This window comes from Porites lutea, chromosome 10, assembly GCF_958299795.1.
Source record: "Porites lutea chromosome 10, jaPorLute2.1, whole genome shotgun sequence".
Taxonomy (NCBI): domain Eukaryota; kingdom Metazoa; phylum Cnidaria; class Anthozoa; order Scleractinia; family Poritidae; genus Porites; species Porites lutea.
In genome coordinates, this window is record NC_133210.1 from 22,409,453 (window position 1) to 22,433,338 (window position 23,886).

Genomic DNA, 23,886 nt, shown 5'->3' on the forward strand with positions numbered 1-23,886 from the left:
GGACCACACCCATGTAGAACAACTCAGTCTTCCTCAGCCGGAACTTCTCCTTATTGAGTTTAATATTCTTCTGATGGCATCGCTCCAACAAGGCAAGCAGTCTCTTGTCATAGCTAGCTGTTGCTTCTTCAATGTTTTCTCCATCGCCCCAGATCAATATATCATCAGCTATGGCTTTTACACCTTCTAATCCTTCTAAATTCTCATCAATTCTTCTTTGAAATTCTTCAGGTGCTACACTGATGCCAAAAGGTATTCTTTTCTATTTCATCCGTCCAAAAGGGGTATTAAAGGTTGTCAGCAAGGAGCTTTCTGCATCTAATTGTACGTGCCAAAAAGCAGTCTTGATATCAGCTAGGGAGAATACTTTAGCATTGCTAATGTCTGTAAGCAGATGATCGACAGTTGGGATTGGGTACTCAGATCGTTTGAGTGCCGTGTTCAGTGGTCTGCTGTCTATCCAAAGTCTAATTCCATTCTTAGCAGAAGGTTTGTTTACAATTGTAGGAGCACTTACCCATTCGGTAGGCTCAGTCACTTTCTCAATTATACCTTGCTGTTGGAGGTCTTTTACTTCAGCAATAAAGTTGTTCTTCACAGAGAGAGGGATCTCTCTAGTAGCTGTTTTGTGAGGAGTGACATCATTACTTGTGTGAAGATGTAGCTCGCCCTCAAACTTTCCTACACCTTCATCAAAGACTTGAGGGTAGTTAGTCAGAATGGTCTCCAAGGTGAGTGGTGCTGTCACTTCACTGGCAGTTACAGGGACATTTGGGTTAGCTGGGGCTACTACAGCAATATTCTCTCGTAAGAGCTCAATGAGTTTGAGTGTTTCAGAGTCATTTAGACCGATCAGAGGTGTTAGTTGTCTGTCAACAATTCTAAACTGAATGATCCTTTCTTCACTGGTTGCAGGATTTAGCACAAAGACTTTTCTTGTTCCCAGGGTCTGAATTTTGGTTTCTTCATCATAGAGCGACAGAACAGGCTTGACTACAGTGTTAAGGTCAGTGAGATCATAATCTCCACTGATGTCTTTGTACACATTCACAGGGAGAATGCTACATGTTGAACCAGAGTCTATCTGAAAGCTAACAGGAATTCTTTTCTTCGACAGCAGTAGGTTTGCAAAAGCTTTCTTGTGATCACAGTTTTGATTAAGTACACAGATTTTGTCAAGAACTTCATAATAGTGATCCTCACCATCTTCTTCTACTCTCAGTACAAACGGTTTTGAGGTTGGATCTGAGTGTTTCTCCTGTTTTCCTTTTTGTAAGCGTTTACACTCCTTTGAGTCTTGAAAGTGATTTTTGACCTTACATTTTCTACAGACTGCTCCCCAGGCGGGGCAGAGTTTCTTGTCTGAAAAGCTATGAGCTCCCTTTTTGTTGGCACAGTAATTACACATGCGGACTTTCTTGGGCTTATCTTTAGAAACTGCTTTTATACTCTCTTTTGCAGGAGTTCGGTTTGCACTGCACTCTTGGACTTCAATCTTTGTACTTTCATAAGCCTTGCCAATTGTAATAGCTTCAACTCTTGTGAGAGTGTTTCCTTTTTCTAGCAATCTTTTCTTTAGTTCTTCATCAGAGACACCATAAACAAACTTATCTCTCACTTGTCTATCTTCGTCTACATAATTACAGTCTTTCACTAACAGCAGCAGATCAGTGACAAAAGCAGTTATTGTCTCTCCAGGTTTTTTCACTCGTTCTTTAAATTTCTTAGAAGCAACAATCTCGTTACATTCTGGACTTACCGCTCGTTCCAACTTAGTCCACATCAGATCATAGTCGTTTACATCCTCACCTTCAAACCAAAATACATTTTCTTTCATTCGAAATATTCACAAGACTTCCTTTGAAGATGTAACCACATTTCTTTTTGAAGGCTTTCAATGCTTCTAGCCGATTCTCCCGGCGGGAATCGAATTTAGGTCGCTCGAAGTTCATGATATTACCAGTAAAGAAACCTTGATTTTGATCTTGAGCTGGGGCCGCAGCTTCGGCTCCTTCTTCCGACATTTTGCAGGGTTTTGGCGCGAAGATCTCAGGCAGTATGTTTGAGCGATCGACGAGATTCCACACTCACAGACAAAGATCACAGAAAGTCAGATCGATAGCAGATCGATAGCAGCAGAATAATCAGCGTTTGTTCACACTCCTGGTGGCAATTGGCAGGCAGGTATTTACTTCGTAAGTGGCCTTTTGGATGAGGATTCACAATTTTTAATTTTTGATACTTGCAAGGAAAAGTTTGCGATAAAAGCCCGCTTTCTACAGTACCACAACGTGATATGTGCCATCTCGAATATAAAACGTAAAAACAAATGTCCACAGATGAAAGATGCTAAAACCGACACCAAAAGCGTGCTGTCCTCTGAAGCTTTCTGTAAACTAGCTTACAAATCATTTCTAACTCAAAGCGCCTCTGTCCCTTGTCAAAGTCAGGAAAAATGGCTGGCAGACTGCAACTCTTTTGACTTTAACACGACTGATTGGGGTAAGTCATATACCCTTGCTTTTCTGTGTACCAAGGAATCTAAATTACGTGTGTTTCAACTTAAACTTCTGCATGGAAAATTGGCAACGAAGTATTTCCTTTTTAAAATTGGAATCAAATCTAATGATCAATGCAGTTTCTGTAACGAAAGCTCTGAAACATTTTTGCTCCTCTTTTGGGAATGTCCTTTCGTTAAATCCTTTTGGAATGAAATTAGTGACTGGATGAAAAACAGCTCTTGCTTTCTTAACGAATAATTCTCCTTTTTGTCTTGCATAGGCCTCGTGAACGATACTTCAAACCTGCTTTTTAATCGTGAGGTATCACATCTATTTCTCCAAACAAAAAGGCCTTAACCCTTCATGGGAACTCGTCTCGAACCATTCCAAATTGTCTTGATTATGAAAGACGTTATGCCATTAAAACTGGGATTTTAAGAAAATTCAGTGCAAAATGGGGAGCGTGTATCCGGGAAAATGATCTTTAGTCTTTATTTCCTTTGTCGAGATGTACGGAGAACAGCAATCGCGCTAACTCTCTAGAGGCTCTTTGAGGACGTTTCTAGGCGGATAATCAGTAATCGTGTGTGTGCGTGTGTGTGTGTGTGCGTGCGTATGAAAGAACTACTTAAGTTACTTTGGCTACTCTGTATTATATATCTGGACTGTTAAGTAATTTGTGTATAGTTGCAAAGTAATCATATATCTATATGCTTTATATGTAAGTAATGTAAATCATACATATATATATATATATGTTGCTTTGGCAATCCAGTCTTCAAGTTGTAAAACCCTTTCATGGGAAATGCAGATTCCCAGCTGGTGCTACTGATTGATAAGATGCTTAATTCTGGTCAGCCCATGTATGTTCAACCCAATGTAAACAGACAGTGGTGGCTTGTGCTCTAACGAATGTCTTGGTTTTGCCTCTGGATCAGCATTTGATCGTTTCTTAGCATTAAAGACTATGGTCTGGCCAATAGTGAGGCATGCTTGAGACTCTTGTTTCTCTTGGTTTTTCAAGTTGGATCCACTGAGAATTAAGGAAATGAGGGTCTTGAGATTTGATGGCAGGGACGTGTCTTCACATTTTTCCGGAAAAGATCCGTTGAAGAGAATGCCTTCATGTCTTTCCTTATTGAGGCAGCCCTGGCCAAAATTATGGCGTCCTCTGGGAAGTCTCTCTTCTTTAAGGCATCTTGAATCATGGTACACATTCCTGCTTTGAAAACTAAGAGAGTGTTCCTGCCGTCGGACTGTTCTCGAGTTTCCTTGAAGTATTCCAAAAAGCGCTCCTTTAGCCTGGTCTTGTTTACTGATTTCACATTACCTAGATCCTCCAGGCGACTTTCATATAAAGAGTCCAGCTGCGACAATTTAAACAGGAGTTTTCCAGAATTGACTTCCTTTTTGACATAACTTGCAAGCTCGATAAACGCGCGGGAGTTACACACGTTTTCATCAATGTTTTGCTCATCGTTGTTTGATTTCCTGGCGTGACCGCGATATCTGTTTGTCAATTCAATCAAGCATTTCAGGTGATACTTAGCTCCGATCCTAATAACATCTCCTTCAACTATTCTCACAAGTAGTCGGGAATCATTAAGCTCTGTTATTATTGTTCTTATACTTGCGTCTGTCTCAAATGTAGACACCTGGAGGAGTTCTCCATGACCGTCTTGAGTTCCCTTCTCGCAGAAAAAACACACTTCACTGTTCAACCATTTTCGCTTACCATGAGAGCTTGTTTCTGTCGAATCACATGCTGCGTTTTATTTTCAGTTTTGCTCTTTCAAGTTTGTAGCTGCTAAATTTCGCGTAGCAAGACTTACGCCGTGACGGACGATGAAATTCCCGGTTTTCTGCAGTCTCATCAAATCCAAATTTGACAATCACTGGCAAATATAAATACCGCGGCTCGCATTATAACTTTTACTTGTAAATATGATCATATAACTCCCGTTCTAGTTAGACTACATTGGCTCCCTGTTTCCTGTCGTATAAGGTTTAAAGTGCTACTGCTGACTTACAAAGCACTTAATGATTTATCTCCTGAATACATATCTGAGCTACTTAATAAGCCTAAATATACCCGCAATCTAAGATCTCAGTCTCAACATCTGCTTAGTGTTCCTAAATCTAGAACTGTTACCTATGGCGATAGAGTATTTTCTGTATGCGCTCCTAAGCTATGGATTGAACTGCCTTTTCAGTTGCGCATGTCGTCAAATATACAAGCATTTAAATCAGGACTGAAGACAATGCTTTTTAAAATGGCCTATCTTTAGATGGGCATTTGCTTTATTATTTTGCATACTATTATGTATTTTCTTTTTTTCCCTATTTTTTTGTAGTGTGTAAGATGTAATCAGTAATTATTTTTTAATTATATATAATTGTAGAATTTTGTATGGTAGGATGAAATTGTAAAAACTATTTTATAGTTAGTATAAGGTTTAAAATTGTAAAGCGCTATGAATAACTAGTATTAATAGCGCTATATAAATGAATTATATTATTATTATTATTATTATCATTATTATTATTATTATTATAAAGAAGCAGTATCTTGAAACTGCCTTACGTGATTAGGAGAGTTCTTATATGCGTCTTTTTTTATTTCCTTTCCTAACCGGATTTTCTAACCGGAGACTTACACGGGTCCAGATGGTCTGGTACAGAGTGTGAAGGTCAAGACCAAAGACGTTGTCTATGTTCGTGCTATACTAAAGCTGTGCTTGCTTGAGAACGATTTGAAAGAAGTAGATAAGATGTAGATGCTGAGTTTAACTGTTGGGACGTTCTACGCGATCACCCCAAGGCGGGCTGGATGTTCGGGACAAATCTAATTTTAAACATCGAATATGAAAATCATCCGAAAACTGTTCTGTTTGTAGATAGGGACCTGAGCGTTAGTCACGTGACCCCCCTTTTCTCCATGTGACTAGCGGGTTCTTCGGCGCGCGTTGTTGCGTTTTATTGCAGAGAGAGCACAGAACTTGTGAGTATTTTGTTCGTTTTTCAGTTCTAGTTGGCTCTCTACCTACATGTTTTGTATTTTTATTTTAGTTTTTACCGTTCGAGTTGAAAAATTCTATGCTTATCCCCAACAGTTAGAATTTAAATATTTTGCCTTTCTTTGATAAAGCAAGCATTAATTTAGTCCTTCGTCCCATGTAATATGGCGCGGGACGAACACGCTTGGCCGCTTCGAGGCCTAAAAAACACGCTCCGCTCTCTAAGAAACTCGTAAGGTTGACTTGTGGCAATTGTAGCATTAATTTAAATCGTAATCTATTCCACAACACTGTCATTCATGCTCAGTTTGAATATGATACAGGAATAATAACGCGGTAGCGGTCTAAGCCAAGCCGGAACAGCCTGGCTTAGGGTAGCAGTGTGAACAACCCACGCGCATTTTTTTTGTTAAGATAAAATGGGTGGGCGGGCGGGCAGGCCGATTCTTTGTTCCCTGCTCCGCTGGCGGAAACTAAGGAAGAAAGGAGTGACCCGTCCCAACATGGCATTTATAGCCCTACTATACCTTCGTATATTGGACCGTCCAGGCAAATCGCTTCCCAAACGTTTACCACTATGTGCCGAACAAATATATATTTTTGCTAATGAAATGGCCAATTATCTCAGAAAGACAAAATGAAGAAATCTATTTTTCGTCATCTGAAGTGGTCGATTCTTACACTGGCCGCTTCTTAAATTCGTGAATAGGTGATTTATCAATAACAATGGAGGCTCAAAAAAGTTACACCCTGACGTTTGGAACTTATCATCGCCCCAAAAGAAATTGAAAACAATGCTTATGCAAAATTTTGGAGGGACAACAAAGAGTATTATGGTATTTTTGAAAAATAACTTTTTGTTTATTTTATCTTGTTTCATTTCCTTTTTTTACAGGCTGCCGCGCATCATTTCACAAAAACTGTTTTGTTGAGGGAAAATGTCCCAAGTGTGAACGGATACGCATAAGGTATATTTTTGTTGCTGGTTTTAATACATTTTGGATCCAATTACTCATTTTAGTACCATGGTCGCTATAAACCTGCAATTACGAAAGCAGGGAAGAAAGCAGGTTCTTAGGCTTGCTTCAGAAGTTGAGGTAATGTAAAGATTAAGCCTAGCGTTAAAGCCATGTTTCCCTTGATTGACTTAAATTTACTTCAACAAATAAGCAATAAATCATTGCAAAGAAGTCCGCAAGTCCATGATCTATGCTTTGAGGGCGGATGATTTCACTTTTGAGGTAGGGGTTTCACTCTTAAAGGCTTGGGGTGATTTAAGAATGAGAAATTACAGAGATTAAGATTCACGTTTACGTCAAACGTCAGTTAATAATTTCTCAGAATAGAAAATACGCAGATAAAAACAATCCAGAACGATTCTTATGGATAAAACTAGCATAAAACTACTTATTATTGTGTAGAAGCAATAAACAGTAAACGAAAAATAAGGAAAACTTAGGCACGTGGTACAAATTCACGTTTGCAGTTTGGTGTAAAGTTGAATCTTAATCTCGCTATAATCTGCTAACAGACGTGGAACGAAAAAGTCTTGCATCCAGTTAAGTCTTATTTTATGCCAAAAAACAGGAAGTAAAGTAAAAACAGGAACTTGGCGAAAATCATTGCCCAGACTTAACCTCCCCTTTCCCCCACCCCGTTAAGTAGTAAAGACAGGTTTGAACACAGCAGCAATAGGTCAAGTTATTATCTTGAAAACTGTTTATTAACATGTCATTTACCGGATCGATTTTCTGTCCAGGTTCTTGTGACAAAGTATACTAGTTTAATCCCTCCCTGATAAGAGACAGATGTTAAAAGAAGCTAACGATGTTTAAGATTTCCATTGATTTTAAGGCAATAATCACTCACGCATTGTACTTTTCTAGCGAAAAGCACTGATCAGCAACGCGCATGCGCATCTCATGCGAGTTTGTAGTAACGTAGACTGATGACAGGGTAGAATTTAAAAAGGAGCCCTATCGTAGGGCTTTGCCACAGGCAGCTAGATAAAAATCTTCATTCTGAGAATGGAAATACTTCTGAAATCCTTCTAAGACGACAAGCCAGATTCGCCTTGTGCTTATACTTCAATCTGGGACAAAAGTAGTTGATTCTGTTTAAACGCCGTAAATCTCCCCACCCCAATGTTGTTTATAGTTGAAGAAAGACGTGGGGGGTTAATATACGACTTTGGTTTTGGGGGGAGTGGGTGGGGGTACACAGGGGAAGGGGATAAATACATTCACTATGCAAAAAAAGGCGCCATTTTATGGAAGTGTTTCAACACTTTTGTCCCTCACTGTCTGAACGTAAAATTGTATTACTACACACAGGTTGAGCACTGTGTGACAGTGTGACACTGTGACAATGATATCAACTGAAGTTAAAGGCATTAGTGACATAAATATGTTATTGCTGGTGGATGTGACATTGACTTATACGCGACCGAATAAGTGTAGGTAATGTGGGGTAGAAGTTTGGATCAATCAGCACAGGTACTCAAATTGCACGAGAAAAATCATGTGATTACTTGTTAATGGTAGACCTGCAAAAAAATTAGTTCCTTGTTCTCTTTTACGTTTCACCACTTGGCACCGCTTCCTGTTCCTGCCTACAAATGACAACTTCGACCAAGATCGGTCAAAATTTTGACAGGTGAATTGATGGATAAATACGCAGCAACTAGAAATTTGTTTACCGAAAACTAAAACCTTTTGACATTTACGTTTTTAACTTTTAATAGGGAATTTAAGATAGTTCACTACGGTAGGCTGGGACGGTTGGATGCTTATACGGGCGGCCTGGGGCCATGACGGTAAGAAGGCGCGAAAATTTTCAATTTAAGATCGGACAACAAAACAGAAGACGGTGAAGTCATGTGCGAAACTCACTTGTAGAAGGTTGAATTACTGGAGAAGAGTTTCTTATTTTATACGAAGAATACCAGTCAGAAGAATAAAGGTACAAATTAAAGCTAGCTAGTTTTCAAAACTAGTCGATGTTTTCATTTGAACTTTCCTCTCCTAAGCCAACACCTTTTGAGTTAAGGTCGCGTGTGTTTTGCGTGACGTGACATCTATCCAACCGTCCCAGGCGACCGAGTGACCTATCTTAAAGTTCCTAATGTTCTTCCACTGCCGCCACGGAAAGAAATACAGCTGCTATCAAGATTTCTTTGTTGCTCAAAGCTGCAGTTTTGTTTATTAGGGTTTCGGTTGAGGAAAGCATCGCAACGGGGATTTCATCGATGGCTGTTTATGTTCTTCACGCAGGCTATTACAACGGAGTAAGGAAGAAAACGAAAACGTTTCTAATCTCACTCATTAGCTTTCTGGAATTAGTATGATCGTGTTGGTTGTAGAAAGAAGGCTTTAAGAGGGGTATGTTCCTGTAGTATTCGCCTTCCAAACGCGAAGATGGCTAAAATACAAACAAACAGAACAAAAAGTTTTTTAAAAACATTTTCCCGCAACACTTCAATCACACTACTTTTTCCATTGAATAAAGTGCTTTTCTTTCCAGATGTATTTCATGGTTAAGAATTTTGCATTTGCTATTCGGCTTTTGTTTCTTCAGGTTTCTTTCGTGGAGTGTGGGTCAAAAAGCCGCGTGAATGAAGCTAAAAAAAGAATGGTTTTATGTTTACATGGCTTGTAATTTTCCTCTTTTAAAATTTTCTTCATTGTCACCAAAAAAAGTACATAAAGGAGTTGTCTGTTGTTCTACTGACAGACTCTTAACTCGAGGCTGAAAATCCATTTAATTTCAACCGTCTGCACTCACTTTCAATTGTTTGCACTAAAAAATTTGGATTTTCTGCATTGTTTGGGAGGCATCATCCCTCAAAGTCTTTCCCCAAATGTGATTAAATAAGAATCCATTGTCATCAGGGAAACAAGCAATATCCAAGGTCTTAACTTGCCCCAGATCCCCGCCACGGTCACCAGAAAAGAAAAGAGCCTTGGAGAACGCTTGATTTCTGGCGGTGACAAACATCTCAGTTGGCGAAAGGGGCGAGAGGAGAAGACGCTTTTCGATGAGTCGAGAAAGCAAAAGCAATTTGTCAGCAAAAAGTGGTACAGCCTGCTTGGGCAATGCTGGCCCGGAGTTGCCCATCAGTGAACTCTTTAAGGTACTGCTGTACTAACAAATCGGAGGCTGGGTTACCAATAAGGAAAGTTCTATTCCACTCACCTTGACGACCAATGTCGGAAAATATAGAGCGTAACTCGCCAATGTATGAATCAACGGTGGAGTAGGCCAGTCGCAATGGGCACTTGAAGGGAAGGAACCCCGCTGACCAAGGTAGACATCCTATGTTATGGACTTGGGTTTTACCTTTTGAGTCCTTGCAAACCAAAAAGCGGCAAACATCTACGGGGGTGGCATCAAAAAGGCTTTTATTGCCAGGGAGGGTGTAAAGAAAGCCTCCAAGCTCAGCCTTTAATTATTATTTCTGCCTGGAATAAGCAGACGATAGGCTTGCTGACTGGAGGTAGCTGATACGTAGGTCAATAGCAGGGAGGTCGAAACTGACTGCCGTGGGAGCGGCTGAGTGAATACGACGCCTAGCATAACCACAATTTTGACGAAACTGGTCATTGGGATAGTGGCAAGATGGGCCCGTAACTGCTGGGACGAATAAGTGCGGAACAGGAGGAAGAGCCTAGAGAGAAGGAAGAATGGGTAGAGTGGTATGAGATTGGAGACAAAAAGAGACAGGAGGTGTCAAAAACCTGAATTTTAATGATCACGCGTAACACATTCTCATTACAATAGCTGATGTCGCTATGAATAGCAAAAAGTCCAAGATAACGAACCGATGTAGAAAAATTATGTGAACAGACTAAACCGAAAATTAGTATATTCTATTTCATGAATATCCTAAAGGGGAACAATACGAAACACCCAAAAATCCCAAGGGAGGGGCCAACGCGGAGAAAATCCTTCAGAAGAGATGGGAAGAATCATTCCGAGGGTACCCCTGGGAGCGAGTTGGAAAGACGAATATGATTGCAAAAGAGGCCACAAGAATTTTTGGGGTCGAATGTCAGGAACACTAATGGTACAAGGAAAGGATTGACTTTTAACAAAATGAGAGACCTGGGAAATGAGAATAATAGGGGGCAAAACATAGGAGTTTAAAAAAAGTGGCCATGGATGTAAGGACGCTTGGCAGACAAATTGACCCCTGAAGAACCAGGAACAGGATACGGAGAAAAGAAAGGAAGGGGAGAACCATCTAGAACGCACTGCAGATTAGAAGGGAGAACCATAAAATCTGCAGTGACCAGATTGGCCAACAAATGTGGCTTGAACTTGACCCCAGGCTAAAGGGGAAAGCTTAGAACTGCCAACAGCATAACCAAATGAGGAGGGGGAACTTCACCGACCCTTCCCCACAGGGAGGTAGCTCCAGTCCTCAACCGATCAATAATGATATCAGAAATGAATTGAGCAAACGGTTTACAAGAGTTGAGAGAAATCTTGCACGTCAACACAGTTCTTGATCCCCAGCAAAATCTTGGGTGTAAGATCAAACGGGGCAACGTTGGCGATGCGCCCCAAGGCTGGAAAATAATTTTGTAGGTTACCAGCAACAAAAGAGTCGGGATCTCTGAAGGTGAGCATGGAAACATCCGCGCATAACATCTTCTACGAACTTAGATGCAATATGCGTGTTGCCATCTGTCATCCCCTAAGCCACCTCAAGAGGCGAGCCATCAAAGCTGACCCAACGCACTGAAGGACCGATAACACTTGTAGGGTCGAAATCCGCGGAAAATTCCCACTGTCGAATGGTAGGAGAGGCACCCTTAAAACTCTTGGAAGGGGGCTAAGAGAAAAGGAAAAAGGGCAAATAAAAATGGAGGAGGTGGCTCTGGGGATGGCAGTTTTGAGCCGCAAATAACTAAAAGGGAAATTGACTCCCTTTCAAAACTGCCACCCTCGAGCGGATAAGGAACAAGGACCCAGAAAACTAGTAGCAATGAACAAAATTTTATTTGTTGCTAAGGAGCTCATTCACAGGCAAATGAAAAGCGAGAAAGCTACTGATTAACACAACGCCCACGCCAAGGCATAGAATAAGGAGAAAAACGACTGCCAGGCTGCAAACGACGAAAACATCTTGGAGCAGCATGGCCAGGCAGACCACAGTAGTAACAGACTACACGCCGCGATCTATTGGATCCTCTGCCAGAGGGACCCGGCGTATCTTGAAATTTGGCAACACGCTGAGTGGTTTCTGCACGGAAGGACTTGTCAACCTTCGAGATGCGGTCCAGGATCTGCAAATACTCCTTGTCGACAAATAAGGCGAGGAAATACGCCTCGAAAAGCTTAGTGAGCTTCTGAAGGTGACCACGCAATGTCTGAGAGGCAACAGCTAAAAAGGATGCCTTAGGATGGTTGTGCTGCTTTGCGTCTGAAGCCAAGGAGTCCACCGTGGAAAGAGCAGCGTACTTATCAAATCCGTTTCGTGTCTCAGGCCATAGGAAGTGAGGCGGTCTATTTGCGTGTCAGTGTCGGAGGCCTTCTGCTGACTTTCAAGAGTCTCAACACGCCGGCGTAACTGAGCCACAGGATCAGCCTGAAAAGGGCAAACTAAAGGATGTAAGACAATGCCTCGACTTATCTGTTTGTTCCTTATGTCTGGTGTTTGTCGTATTATTTATTTTTACTCATTCTGGTGATAATTTTGCTTAAGTTTTTTCCGGCGTTAGAAGGTCCTTAATTTTGTTTGTTACGCCTTGCATAGTTACTACACTTTATGGCGGGCGCAGTATCTTTTTCTTTCTTGTTCTATATATTTTTTCTGTTTCGTCGTCATTTCTGTAGGCTTTTGTGCGTGATTTCCACTGACCTTTATTTCCACTCTCATCGTTCTTAACGTATTGGCTAGCCCTCTTGGTGTTTTTTCCTTTTTAGCGTTAGCAATAGGGTAAAACTTAGAGAATGCAAATAAACAACACAGAAAAAAGGGCCTAAGGAAGAAAGCAAGCTAGATGGAGTGAAGAACGAACACTACGCAGGTAAACGCAGGGAAGGGACAAATAAGAACACGCCGACACGTGCACATGAAAAGCGGCAGCAACGCTAGCGAAGTATGAAAAACACGGTAGACACATTACTTCAAGCCCGTTGGCGTCGAGAACTGGTTGTGCCGGAGGTTGTTCGCCTAGAATGTCCTGCACCACATTGGTCTGTGGAGCACCAGGTACCTGAGGTCCTTGGGACTGGGCTTCGTTAGCAGCCATAACCGGTATTAGTCGAAACTTCTATGGAAATGGTAATGAATGCATTTGTGCGATCCCTCTTATACTCGCTTAGGTAAGACCGCTGTAAATAGGATTTTATATGGATCAGTAATGTGAAAAATGGGTATTGAACACTCTTTAAAAGTAATAGAGCTTGATCACTATCGTGTGATAGCGAGGGCATTTTGAGTCAGTGTGTGTTTGCCTTTAACTTAGTACTATCCTGTACAGTATGTTACCCAGTATCCGGACGGTACCAGTATCCGGACACTTAAAACAAAAACTCAATTTTTGAGGCGCCCTTTTCAGTTATCGGTAAACGAAGTATTTCGAATGAAAGCTGAACATTTCGGCTTTAAGATGAAGGTTTTGGCGAGTTGAAAGCTTGCGAAACAGTCGCAGAAGACGCCGTTCTGTTCAGGTGAATAAACATTTCACGGCTAATATTTACGCTGTTTACTGCGCAGTAAAATTAGTGCTGCTCAAAAAGGGTTGGTAGTATGTCATATTTTCAAAGAAACGGTTTTATATTTAACGTGAAGATACTTAAAGAAGTCCGGTTCTCAGAAAGTTTATTAATTCTTCTTAAAATTCGATTTGTTTGGAATAACGGAGCCCAGAAACATTCACTAAGTATTGATGTCAGGTGCCCAGTATCCGGACACTTTTTTCTTTGCTGTACAGAATCGATGAATTACCCGTGTACATTATCCGGATAAGATTTATTTCATATCTATAACTATAATTAAAGCTTAGGATATATGATATAGTCGTAAAATGGAATTCTACTCAACTCCGTACGGAAATTTTCTTCACTCATTCCGAGGCGACTTGATTTCGTGTGCGCCTCTTGTTTCGCGTGACTGCATTTTCTATATATAACCGAAAGCGTCGGAGTTGAACCTGGAAGTCTCATACTTTGCCCAGTTGTGACTGCTAGAATGGGGTTGCAACGGTCTGAAAAATGTCACAAAGGGCTTGAGAGATGGTAAAGAAGGACGAATTAGTGCTAGAAAAGCAGGGTTATTGTAGGGTCTGTAGGGACTGAGCATGAAGAAATCAACACTGCAGGTCAGACTAAATAGGAGAGTGACGTTTGACCGTCGCATTGAGGTCCCTTCGCCAAGCTTTTTTTTTTTTAATAAAAAATGAAGAAAAAAATTCGTTTGCAGATTGGGTAATTGAGCTAGCAAACCGCGGCTTCGGCATGTCCACGGATGCCTTCCTTAAATCAGTGAAAAAGTTCCTAGACAAGGAAGTAAGAATTATGCCATTTAACAGCCGCCCGCGTACCCCACCATACCTCAGTCATTTTTTATTTTTTATTTCACGATGCTAGGTTATATTTTTGGAATGGATTGCGAGACTACTTAGCAAGTGCAAGAGAAGCTTATAAGTCGTTTTCCTGTCGAAATTTATGTACAGTTAGGTTGTCATTGTTGTGTCCGGATACTGGGCCAGTTGTCCGGATACTGGGCAACATAGGAGCTCTGCAAAAATATTAATTTCGCGATGGAACTAGAGGCAAAAAAGTTAAACTGTCTTTTGTCATGTTAAGGACTAAATAGATTTTCTCTGGGCCAAATTTCTGAGCTCTTGCGATCAACAAAGGAAAGTTATTGCAATGTTAAACTGAAGTGTCCGGATACTGGGCAACATACTGTATAGACAAAAGGTTGTAAAGATTGTGAAGTGATCAATAAAACACTTAAATTTTGGTTGTTTACAGTTTGGGCTGCTTTTCGTACAGTCGATTGAGTGAGAATTCTCGCTTATCGATCGCAAGTTCAGTCGATTCCAGCCAATCGAATCCGTCTGTATCTTTAAGCTCTTTTGGGGTTTCAATCACTTTTTTGAAGGTGGGACCTTTTTTCATTGCACGCATCCACTGTAGATTCTCTAAGAGTACTTTTCTTAGCTCTTTTCTGTCAACAGGAACGAGAGCGTTCTCGGCTTTAATACGAGCCGCGTTTTCTGAATCTCCGTTCCCTTCGTACTCATTGATCAATGCGTTGAGCTGGGTTTCAGAACGTTTCTCGGCCTCATCAAAAATGTGTGACCAGTGCTCTAAGTTTTCTGTTTCTTCTTTGGAAGACTTCATTCCTTGGCTGGCTTGAGAGACTTCGCTTTCTTGGGAGAAATCGCTTTCTTCACTTTCTTCTTCCAAATTTCCAGCACCCCGTTGAAGAAGGTTGTAATGATGGTTATTGTTCCACATTTTTCGGTTTGAAACGCTCGCCTTCTGATAGGAAACTAAACCTCAGAAAGGAACGCGCCTCTTTTATAGAATATTGGTGAAGGCAGGGTTACTAAGCATTCTCCTTAGTAAATAATAATCGATTTTACATCGACCTCACATAACCCTACATAGACCCCACATCAACCTCACATCGACCCTACATCGACTCCACATCGACCCCTCCTCGACCGCTGATCGACCTCACATCAACCCCACATCGACCCGACATCGACCTAATATTACATCACGATTGACAAGAATTGGATTAGAACTAGTGATGTCATCAAATTCGATTAACGAAGCTATTTAAACAGGAAATTAACTTATTTCCTTCAGTATGTTGGAGGTTCTCGTGTGGTAAAGATGCCGTATAAATTCAAGAGAGATTGCCCGGTTTGTGGAAAGCCAGAGTTACTCTCCTTGAATGATCACCTGCGTCAAGTGCATCGATTAAAGAGCCACGAAAGAAAGCAATGGCTAAAAGCAGCAGTATTTTCGGGTCTAAGAAAAGTCTGGGTATAACGCAAGGAGTGTGCCAGCACGGAAATGGAAACAAGTAGAGAACGAAAACGAACTATTGCAGCTGTCAAAGAAACGGAAAAACCTCAGCACTGTATAGTCAAGAGACCTAAATTGCCTGACGATGTTTCCCTGGAAATCAAAGGATATCCAGAATTTATGTTTCGATAATTTGTTTCTCGTGGTGGGCCCCACTCAGTGTGGTAAAACATTTTTCCTTGCAAAAAATTCTTACAACGGATCGTATTTTCTTACGAGAGCAAGAAACCGAGGCGAATATGGTGGTACTACAGCCAGTCGCAGGATAGATACAAAGTGATGCAGTCATATATCGAAAAGGAAATTCAGTTTATTCGTGGCCTTCCAAAGTTTAAAGAAGATCCTCGGGAAATTGACCCAAAGTCTAACAATGTGCTGGTGTTTGATGATCTTGTGGCTCAAACAACAGATAGCCCTCTCGTCTCCCTTCTGTTTACTCAAGGCCGACATAGAAATGTTAGTGTGATACTTCTGCTACAAAATATGTTTCCAAAGGGAAAATTTAACACGGACATCAGCCGGAATGCTCAGTACATGGCTCTTTTCCGAAGTCTTTGCGATCGAAAACAAATCGGTATCATGGCTGAACGAATATTTCACAAAAAACGCCAGCGATTCATATCACCTTATTTTCAAGAAACGGAAAGAGTGTTTGGTCATATCTTCGTTGACAATCGCTCAGACACGCCGTGTGATAAGGAAGTATTGAGTGACATCTTCGGCTCCTGTCGTCGATATCCGACTATTAACAGCTACGCGAAATCGGACGAAACAGTCGAAACGATCAGTAACAACCCGGAGTAGGCAATCGATAGAAATTGATAGCAATCAAGTGATTTTTATCGATTGACAACGGAAATCGGTGAAAATTGTTAAACTAAATTGCTGTGTCAAATCGATATTATTGGTTTTTCATGATTTTAACGATTTATAACGGTAAGTCCGACATTGATTTTGTTTTTACATAAGATAAATAGTACAGTTGCGAAAACACATCCACTGCTGCCAGAGGAGGTACTGAAGTAATCGAAGAACTGCTGTTAGCCGCAGAAGCTTGGAAGAGGGCCGGATTGGAATTCGCAGCGGCGACTGGTAGCTGGATGCTTGTAGCGCTATCCGGGTAGATTTCGTTCAAATCGTCAAGATTGTCAGAGAACTACTCAGTCAACAGCGGGTCACTGGTCTGTCCAGGTACTCGGAGTTGATGCTTTAAGGCCGTTAATTCTGCCACTACTTGCTTTAGATCCTGAACTTGTTTTCTTAGCTCCTCCGTTACGTACACAAAATCGGTCTGTACCGTTGTATCGCCCGTCTTAACAGCGGGATTTCCTTTGTCGCACTGAATGCCAATCTCCCGTCTTCCAGTGGCTTGTTGCTGCCTTCGCTGTGCTTCACTTTTCTGCTGTTGTGCCAGGAACTGATTAAGCCTCTCAACCTGCAATATCAAGAAGAGCCGTAATGTTTGAAGTAAATTGTCACTTTGTTCGGGAGATTAAATTGTATATTGTTTAAATACAGTGATTTGGTTACAAATAGTTATGGTGATTCCTGGGACTCATCTTGTGCAAAATCATGAGTCCCAGTCCAGAACCATTAGTCCGAAATTGAAAATGCTTGGGCCTTTATGTATAGCCAGACAGTTAATCTGAAGACAAACTCCAAAACTCTGTATTACAGAGATCTGAGACACTAACGTATTTAGAAACATACAGTCGTTGGTGACTATCTTTTCCTTCGATGCTCTCGCTTTTGAGCATACTTCAGTAACTTTTCTTGCGTCAGTGTTAATTTGCCTTTTTGACTCGTGCACTCCGACTTCAAACAGTTACTTTTCGTTTCAAAGCCTTGAGCGGAACTTAATCAAACGAGGCCCGTTCAGCATAACTTAAGAGGAATAGTGCTAAAAATATTGTATACAAAGCAAGGATCCTTTACTGTTACTTCCCATGCAGACGTTGCAGTGTAATAGTAAATAACTAAACTAGTTTCAACTCTACACAAGACAATTGCACGCGCTCATTACTACGTCTATGATGCACTAAAAGAAAACTTTAAATTAATGGTTTTGAGTTCGGACGAAGTAGAGTACGTGGGTCTCAAGGAATTCCACTTACGTTACAGAAGCATCCGTCAGATTTAATTTTTACAACCCTAGCTTTGAATACGGAATCGAAACGTACCTCATCCAAGTTGTCTTACTTTTCAGGCGACATAACTTCAGTGCCTCGCATGCGATAGCAGGCCTCTTTGCGATTCCGGTCAACGGCCGACACCCGGAGGAATTGGTTTACACTGGTCTCGCGTTAATTCCGGGCTAGACGACCATTAAGTGGTGATTTTCAAATGGCTGCGGTTACGATCAAATTCCAAAACAGTCTCAATTGGTATATTTGATTCACTTAGACCAGTTATCAATGCTGATTAAATCCGCTGAAAACCCAAGCCATTTTTATCATCTTAGCAGTTTTAGTAATCAAGCGTGTTCAGTGTGTCTTACCCAAATTGCACGCTAAGCGTGCTATAATTCGCACACTTACCGTGACATATGGCACGCTACAAAAAAACAAAAGGCCTAGCGTGTTAAATTTACAAAAACAAAGGCAATTGTGTCCGTCTTTGTTTTTCAATTTAATATGCGTATATCAGTGATCTACGGCACGCTAAGCGTGTCGTGAGCGTGCTTTCACCTTTAGCAGCAAATTCCTGTGGAGGGTCACATATGATAGAGTTCTCCTTTCTTCTAACGAGAGACTCGTCGGATTTTCGAGCCCGAGTTTGTCTTTTTTTTTAAAAAAAAGTTGAAAATTGTTGTAACTTTTATAACTTGTAGTGTATTAAGTCTATCGCACTTGTCTCAGTATGAATTCACTGCACCACAACTGAACACGTACCCCACAGTTTGTGTAGTCTAAAGATTGAATTATAGTTATTAAGTAGCGTCAAAGGTTATCGTTTCCTTTCCTATTTCTGTCCCGAAAGAAAAAAAAACTTTACGGTAAAACTTTCTATCAGATATTGTGAGGTATAAATGTAAAGGCTACACATAACTGTTCGTCCGGCTCCGCTAAAAAAAATGTATAATGGGCCTACGAGAACACAAAAGTCCATTAGTCGGCCTGATTTTTGGCTTACTTGCCCTAGAAATCGTGACCTGTAAATTGCTGCTACTGATTACAGAAGAGACCTATAATTTCGCACAGGGTTGTGGTGGGAGGCGGGAGGTTTCGATGATGTATACGTAGTTTGGAAGAATTCTACTACTGCGATAGAACTTGATGCATGGTGATTTTTTGTTCTGTAACTATGCGACCTTTAGCTTGCTGAGAGTTTTTTCCTTTCAGGTGTGTTTGCGGGATATTTTTTCTTAATCATTTAACCCCTTCCTTTAAAGGTAAACTGAGACCGAAGGCTCCTAAAGTTCAATTAAAAGGGATTTGAACATTTCTTTTTTCTGGCTTAGCGTTTATGTTATTAGTTTTAATTTGACTGGTTTTATTATAAGTATTATACTACTTCATGAGAAATGTCTGCAATTTGATTGGCTTAGAGCAGTGGTATTTCAGGTTAATTTGAAATACCTACGTCTGAAAATTACAAACCTTTTATGGGTAGTAGTATAAACAAATAATAGCATGATTTGTACGTGATATTTGGCATAAATACGACTCGTGATATTTCAAAATTGTTTAAATTTCACTCGCCTAACGGCTCGTGAAATTACGTATAACAATTTCGAAATATCACTCGTGGTATTTATAGCAAATATCATTACAAATCACGCTATTACCTATACAAATTAAGTGAAATTAGTGCCCTACCAACTAAACTAACAGTAAATGTTGGAAAAGTGCTTGACCATTTCTTTTCTTATAATTTCAGGAAACAGCTTTTGAAACAACCAGTGTCTCCCGAGGAAGATCTCAGCAAGGATAGCTTTCTCAGATGACTTCCATATAGTGACCAAGATTAATAATCGCTCCCCAAGCCTCCTCCGTAGTCGTTACTTCTGTTGCGTTTGGCAAAGCATGCGCTTCTGTCTTAATTGCCCTCGCTCTTTATTCAAGACGCGGATGTTTTGAAAGAAGTGAAAGGGTTAGAAATGACAAGAGGTCTGAATAAGAGGTGTTTTAGACAAAAACTACAATGTGACAATCGAAAAGCCAGTGCTGCAGTAGACAGTAACCTGTATTGGTAATAGGACCCTCCAAAGATTTAATGTGAGTGAGATTAAATGTCTTCTCTTTCGTATTTGTCCACGATTTTCATAAAAAGGAAAGAAAGAGACGAGAATTTATTTCAAACCGATTGGTAAGTTAATCCTGGATAGTAATAGTTTTAAAAATTGCAGTTCATTAAATCTCATTGTACATAGACACCTCGATGAGTTAATGGAAATACGACAATTTTGAAATTCTCACATTTGTAATCTTATTTAAGTGATTTTATATTTTATACTTTACGATGTATATCCGTTCTTTTCTGTGGAAAAATAAATCTTTTTTCAATGAGTGTTCTTTGTATTGCGTGGCCCAACAAGTTAGTGGTTACTTATGTTCGGACTAAATTTTCTGTTTTTTTTATTAAAGCGCGGCTTAAACGCCGCGACACTCAAACCTGTCGAACCTAACAAATTTAAAATTTATCTTTCAAGCGAGGTGGGGTAACAGCCTTTGGAAACTCTTGGTGGGCGTTTTACTAGCATTTTCATGGATTTCGATTCTTTCAACTTTTATTACGGCTTTTGGTTAATCGATAATGCTAATAGGACTGAGTGGAGTCCAATTCGGTCTGTAATTATACAAGTGATTGACGAAATCGCGGGAGTCCAATTTGTTAACACGAGTATCATTACAGACCGAAATGGACGACACGACACAAGTCCTGGAAGTCCTGTAACCAATTAATCATAGCAATATCCAAGAAAATCAAATGCATTTTTTAGAAAAGGTTTTTAATGCTAATTATCAATAAGTAACTATTTATTCCTTATTAACTGTGATTGTCCGAAAAAACCGGGCAGGAGCAAAAGATCGAGGTCGGCGTTTGACCTCCACCTTTTTACCATAGGAAAGCCACCTGAAAAGATTATCAACGGTGGTTTTTTCAGAAGTTGATAGGTTTTTTATTTGAAAAAAAAATTTTCTTGAAACCAGGGCCTTTCACGGGCATGAAATGTCTTGATTTTCAGCCAACTTTTGTTGAACCTCTATGAGATAACACGAAGCGAAAAAAAATTGCCTTTTTTTTCTTGACATCTTTAACCTTTAATAAACCGATTGAAGTATAATTTTCAATATTTGTCCCAGTTCCATGTCTTTCATGTCGCACTTGATATTACCGCCAAGTCGTCAATGAACCAGACCTAGATTTCTGCCATTTTCACACTGTTATTTTCTCAAAAGTGCGCGGTTTATTTTTAAAGAAAGTTACTTTTCTTGATAGCCTATTAGAGCTTTGCTAAAGTGCAGCAAACTTAAAAAGAGTATTTCTCAGTAACTCGGAATTACTGACTTGGAAAGTTCCGCTAAAATAGCGTGAAGGCAAAAATTTCCCGCCAAATTTTCACCAACGAATTATTTTCCATCAACTTCTCTCGGCATTGAGCTCATACATCCTTAGCAAGGTCTTCAAGAAGGTGATCAGCTTGAATCTGTTTGACTTTTTAGTGGTTATTAGATTGTAATTTTGATAAAGTCCGCATTTAATTCAATAAAATCAGATATCAACTGATGGAATGAAATTGGCCCAATTTACCCGCGAAATCTTGTTTTTCGTGTCACGCTACATCGAACGCCTGTGAATTTATTCGATGTTACTTTGTCTATCTTCGCTGAACACTACAATTAGTAGCATGATAAGAGGAAAAATGTAAAATTTGTGTTTCTACCGAAAAACTGTTGTTTACATAATACCGTGATAAGATGTAGGATTGATTTAATTTGTCATGTAAGCCTTCCGACGAAAACTTGCCTGCTTTGCTGGATGATGGTTAGCTAAAATCTATAATCATGAATTGCTCGTTTTCAACGGAAGAATCGTCTTGTACTGAGAGTGGAGTTGGATCCGCTACACGGCGTCCACTTGGGATGCAAACAAGATATGACCTCGCGCCTTGTAAGTGGAAAGCGTGGTCGGGGAGAAGCAGAAGTCAGCGAATCAGAACTGATTCTAAACCGGGCGGGACATATTGGTATTTTAAGAGAAGAAAAAAAGAGGCTCTAACCATCAGCTTAAAACATATTTTCTATGTTTTCTATGTTTTAAGCTGGCCGTAAGAATTACATTTGCTGTTAGCCGGCTCATCAAGGGTTGGAGAGCTGACTTAGTCCCCCTAGACATGTTAATGCAAAAATGTCTGCAGAAATGTTTGTTGAGTTCAAGGAGGTTGTTCCTATCGGAGCAGGTGAGTGAAGAACTTCTCTTACATTATTTTAGTCAATTCTCGCATACTCACGTGCGGTTTAGGTTATGGGACGTCTGATACGTGCGGTTCGTTGCACTGTTCATTCATGTCTTCAGTTATAGTAGTTTTTAGAGGTATGTAATGTTGAACAAAAGTAAACAGCATAAAACCATGGAATGACGATTCACTAATATTATACGAGGTACAAAACTTGTAGGTCAATGAAATTAAAAAGGCCAATACAATAAAGCGAGGCTGATACTTTTACGGTTATCACGCAAGAACCAATCTTATTTTAAAGTTGTTTGCGCATGTGCTCAATAAAGTCTGCTAATTATGCCTTATATAAAATTTGGACTAGTGAGAGTATTATCAGTTATATACAAAACGTTTCCCAAAACACTGTAAACATGTATTATGTTAATAGCGGAGCTCCCGCGCGCGCGAAGCGCGCGCAGCGGAGCACCATGGGTAAGAAAATTTGGTAAACTATCTATCCGAGAAAATTTGGTTATGACGTAGCGTACGCGCACCGTACACACACTTCATGTAAGCCGATGTCAAATGTCACAATAGATCTTGCACAACTTGACTAGCCTCTTAGTTATGTAAGCCATCCGTATGAGTACGATTAGATTGACAGCTGTCAAAATCAGACATCCGCTGACAATTATCACACGACCGTCTCGCGGGCTCAGATAAAAGACCAGTCGTTTAGCCCCTATATATATAAGCTAACATAATATGTCACACCCACCAATTCAACATAAAAACGAAACTACGCCGGGCAAGGCTGTTAGTTGGCTGACAGTCGTTTAAAGTTACATTAGCAAGCCAAATTAAGGTCAATTGACAGCTGTCAAATGGCACATGTGCAGACCACTATCAGAAAACTAATAACGTGGGCCCAGGTTCGCTCAGGTACACGATCTGGCATTTTCCACTACATGTCTGTTAATTCGAATATTCGCCATTCTAATGAAGGTTAATTGACAGCTTTCAAACTAGAGTATACGCTGACCATCATCACCTGAGTGGATCGCGGGCTCATTTTTCTATCCATTGAGGTCACGTAGTGTTTAAAGTTTTGCGCTGATATCAGCTGCTATCAAGATTGTTCTGTAATTCGTGGCTCGTTTGTTTATTGCGCTTTTTATTGACAAATGCACCGCTTGTCAAAGTCATTGGAAATCCGATTTCGGATGGCATCGTTTTCAAAAATGAGCTTACTCGCTTGCCCTTTCTTGAGGCGTAAGAGGGTTGAAAAGTCTCGAGCGATTCTGGAACACTTGATGACCTTCAGAAGCAGCATCTCGACTGGTAAGCCTGAGCAATTATTGTCTTTGATGTGTTTTTTTTTTTCGGTTTCCTGAAGTCGAGCGTATGGTTTATGCGGCTTAAGTTTATACACGAGCAATGATCTAACCTACAATAGTATCAGGTTTAAAAAGCCTTTAGACATTTTTTGACCCGCAAATTCAAAGAAAAGGTTCCGAAGATTATTTAGTTATGATTTTGGCTGTAAACAGAACGCTCTGAGCGATTTTCTTGCCTCGAGTTCATCTTGAAAAAGAGCGAACACCAGGAAGCCGGTTTAAAACATAAATAAGCTTATGATTACCTGACTCATGATTTTCTGAGACACTTTACTCTCAATACTTCTCTTCGTGAATGAAAATTATTGTCTCTGTACATGTTTCACCGAATTAAATTTATTTTATTGATTGTTAGTAGTCCCTCTCGCAATTTTCATCGCTGCCCCGGTTGTTTCCAGTCGAACATAAACATCGCATGCAGGAATACTCAAAACTCCGCGCGTAAATATCACTCGCTTTTAAAGATTACACATAACAAAATCATACACAGTTGAATGAATAAAGTGAAATAAAACCTAAACATAACAATTTCT

The 23,886-nt window shown here is 40.2% G+C and overlaps 1 protein-coding gene across 1 annotated transcript in view; it reads left to right on the plus strand.

Annotated features, from left to right (window-relative positions):
- Window positions 1–20,082, plus strand: part of LOC140951303 (run domain Beclin-1-interacting and cysteine-rich domain-containing protein-like) — a 114,762-nt gene extending 94,680 nt beyond the window's left edge. Inside the window, exons 17-18 of the mRNA XM_073400555.1 lie at window positions 6,414–6,486; window positions 19,454–20,082. Of these exons, the coding sequence (XP_073256656.1) occupies window positions 6,414–6,486; window positions 19,454–19,520 (140 nt within the window). The 3' untranslated portion in view covers window positions 19,521–20,082. The remainder of the gene's footprint in view (window positions 1–6,413; window positions 6,487–19,453) is intronic.
- Window positions 20,083–23,886: the final 3,804 nt, after the last annotated feature.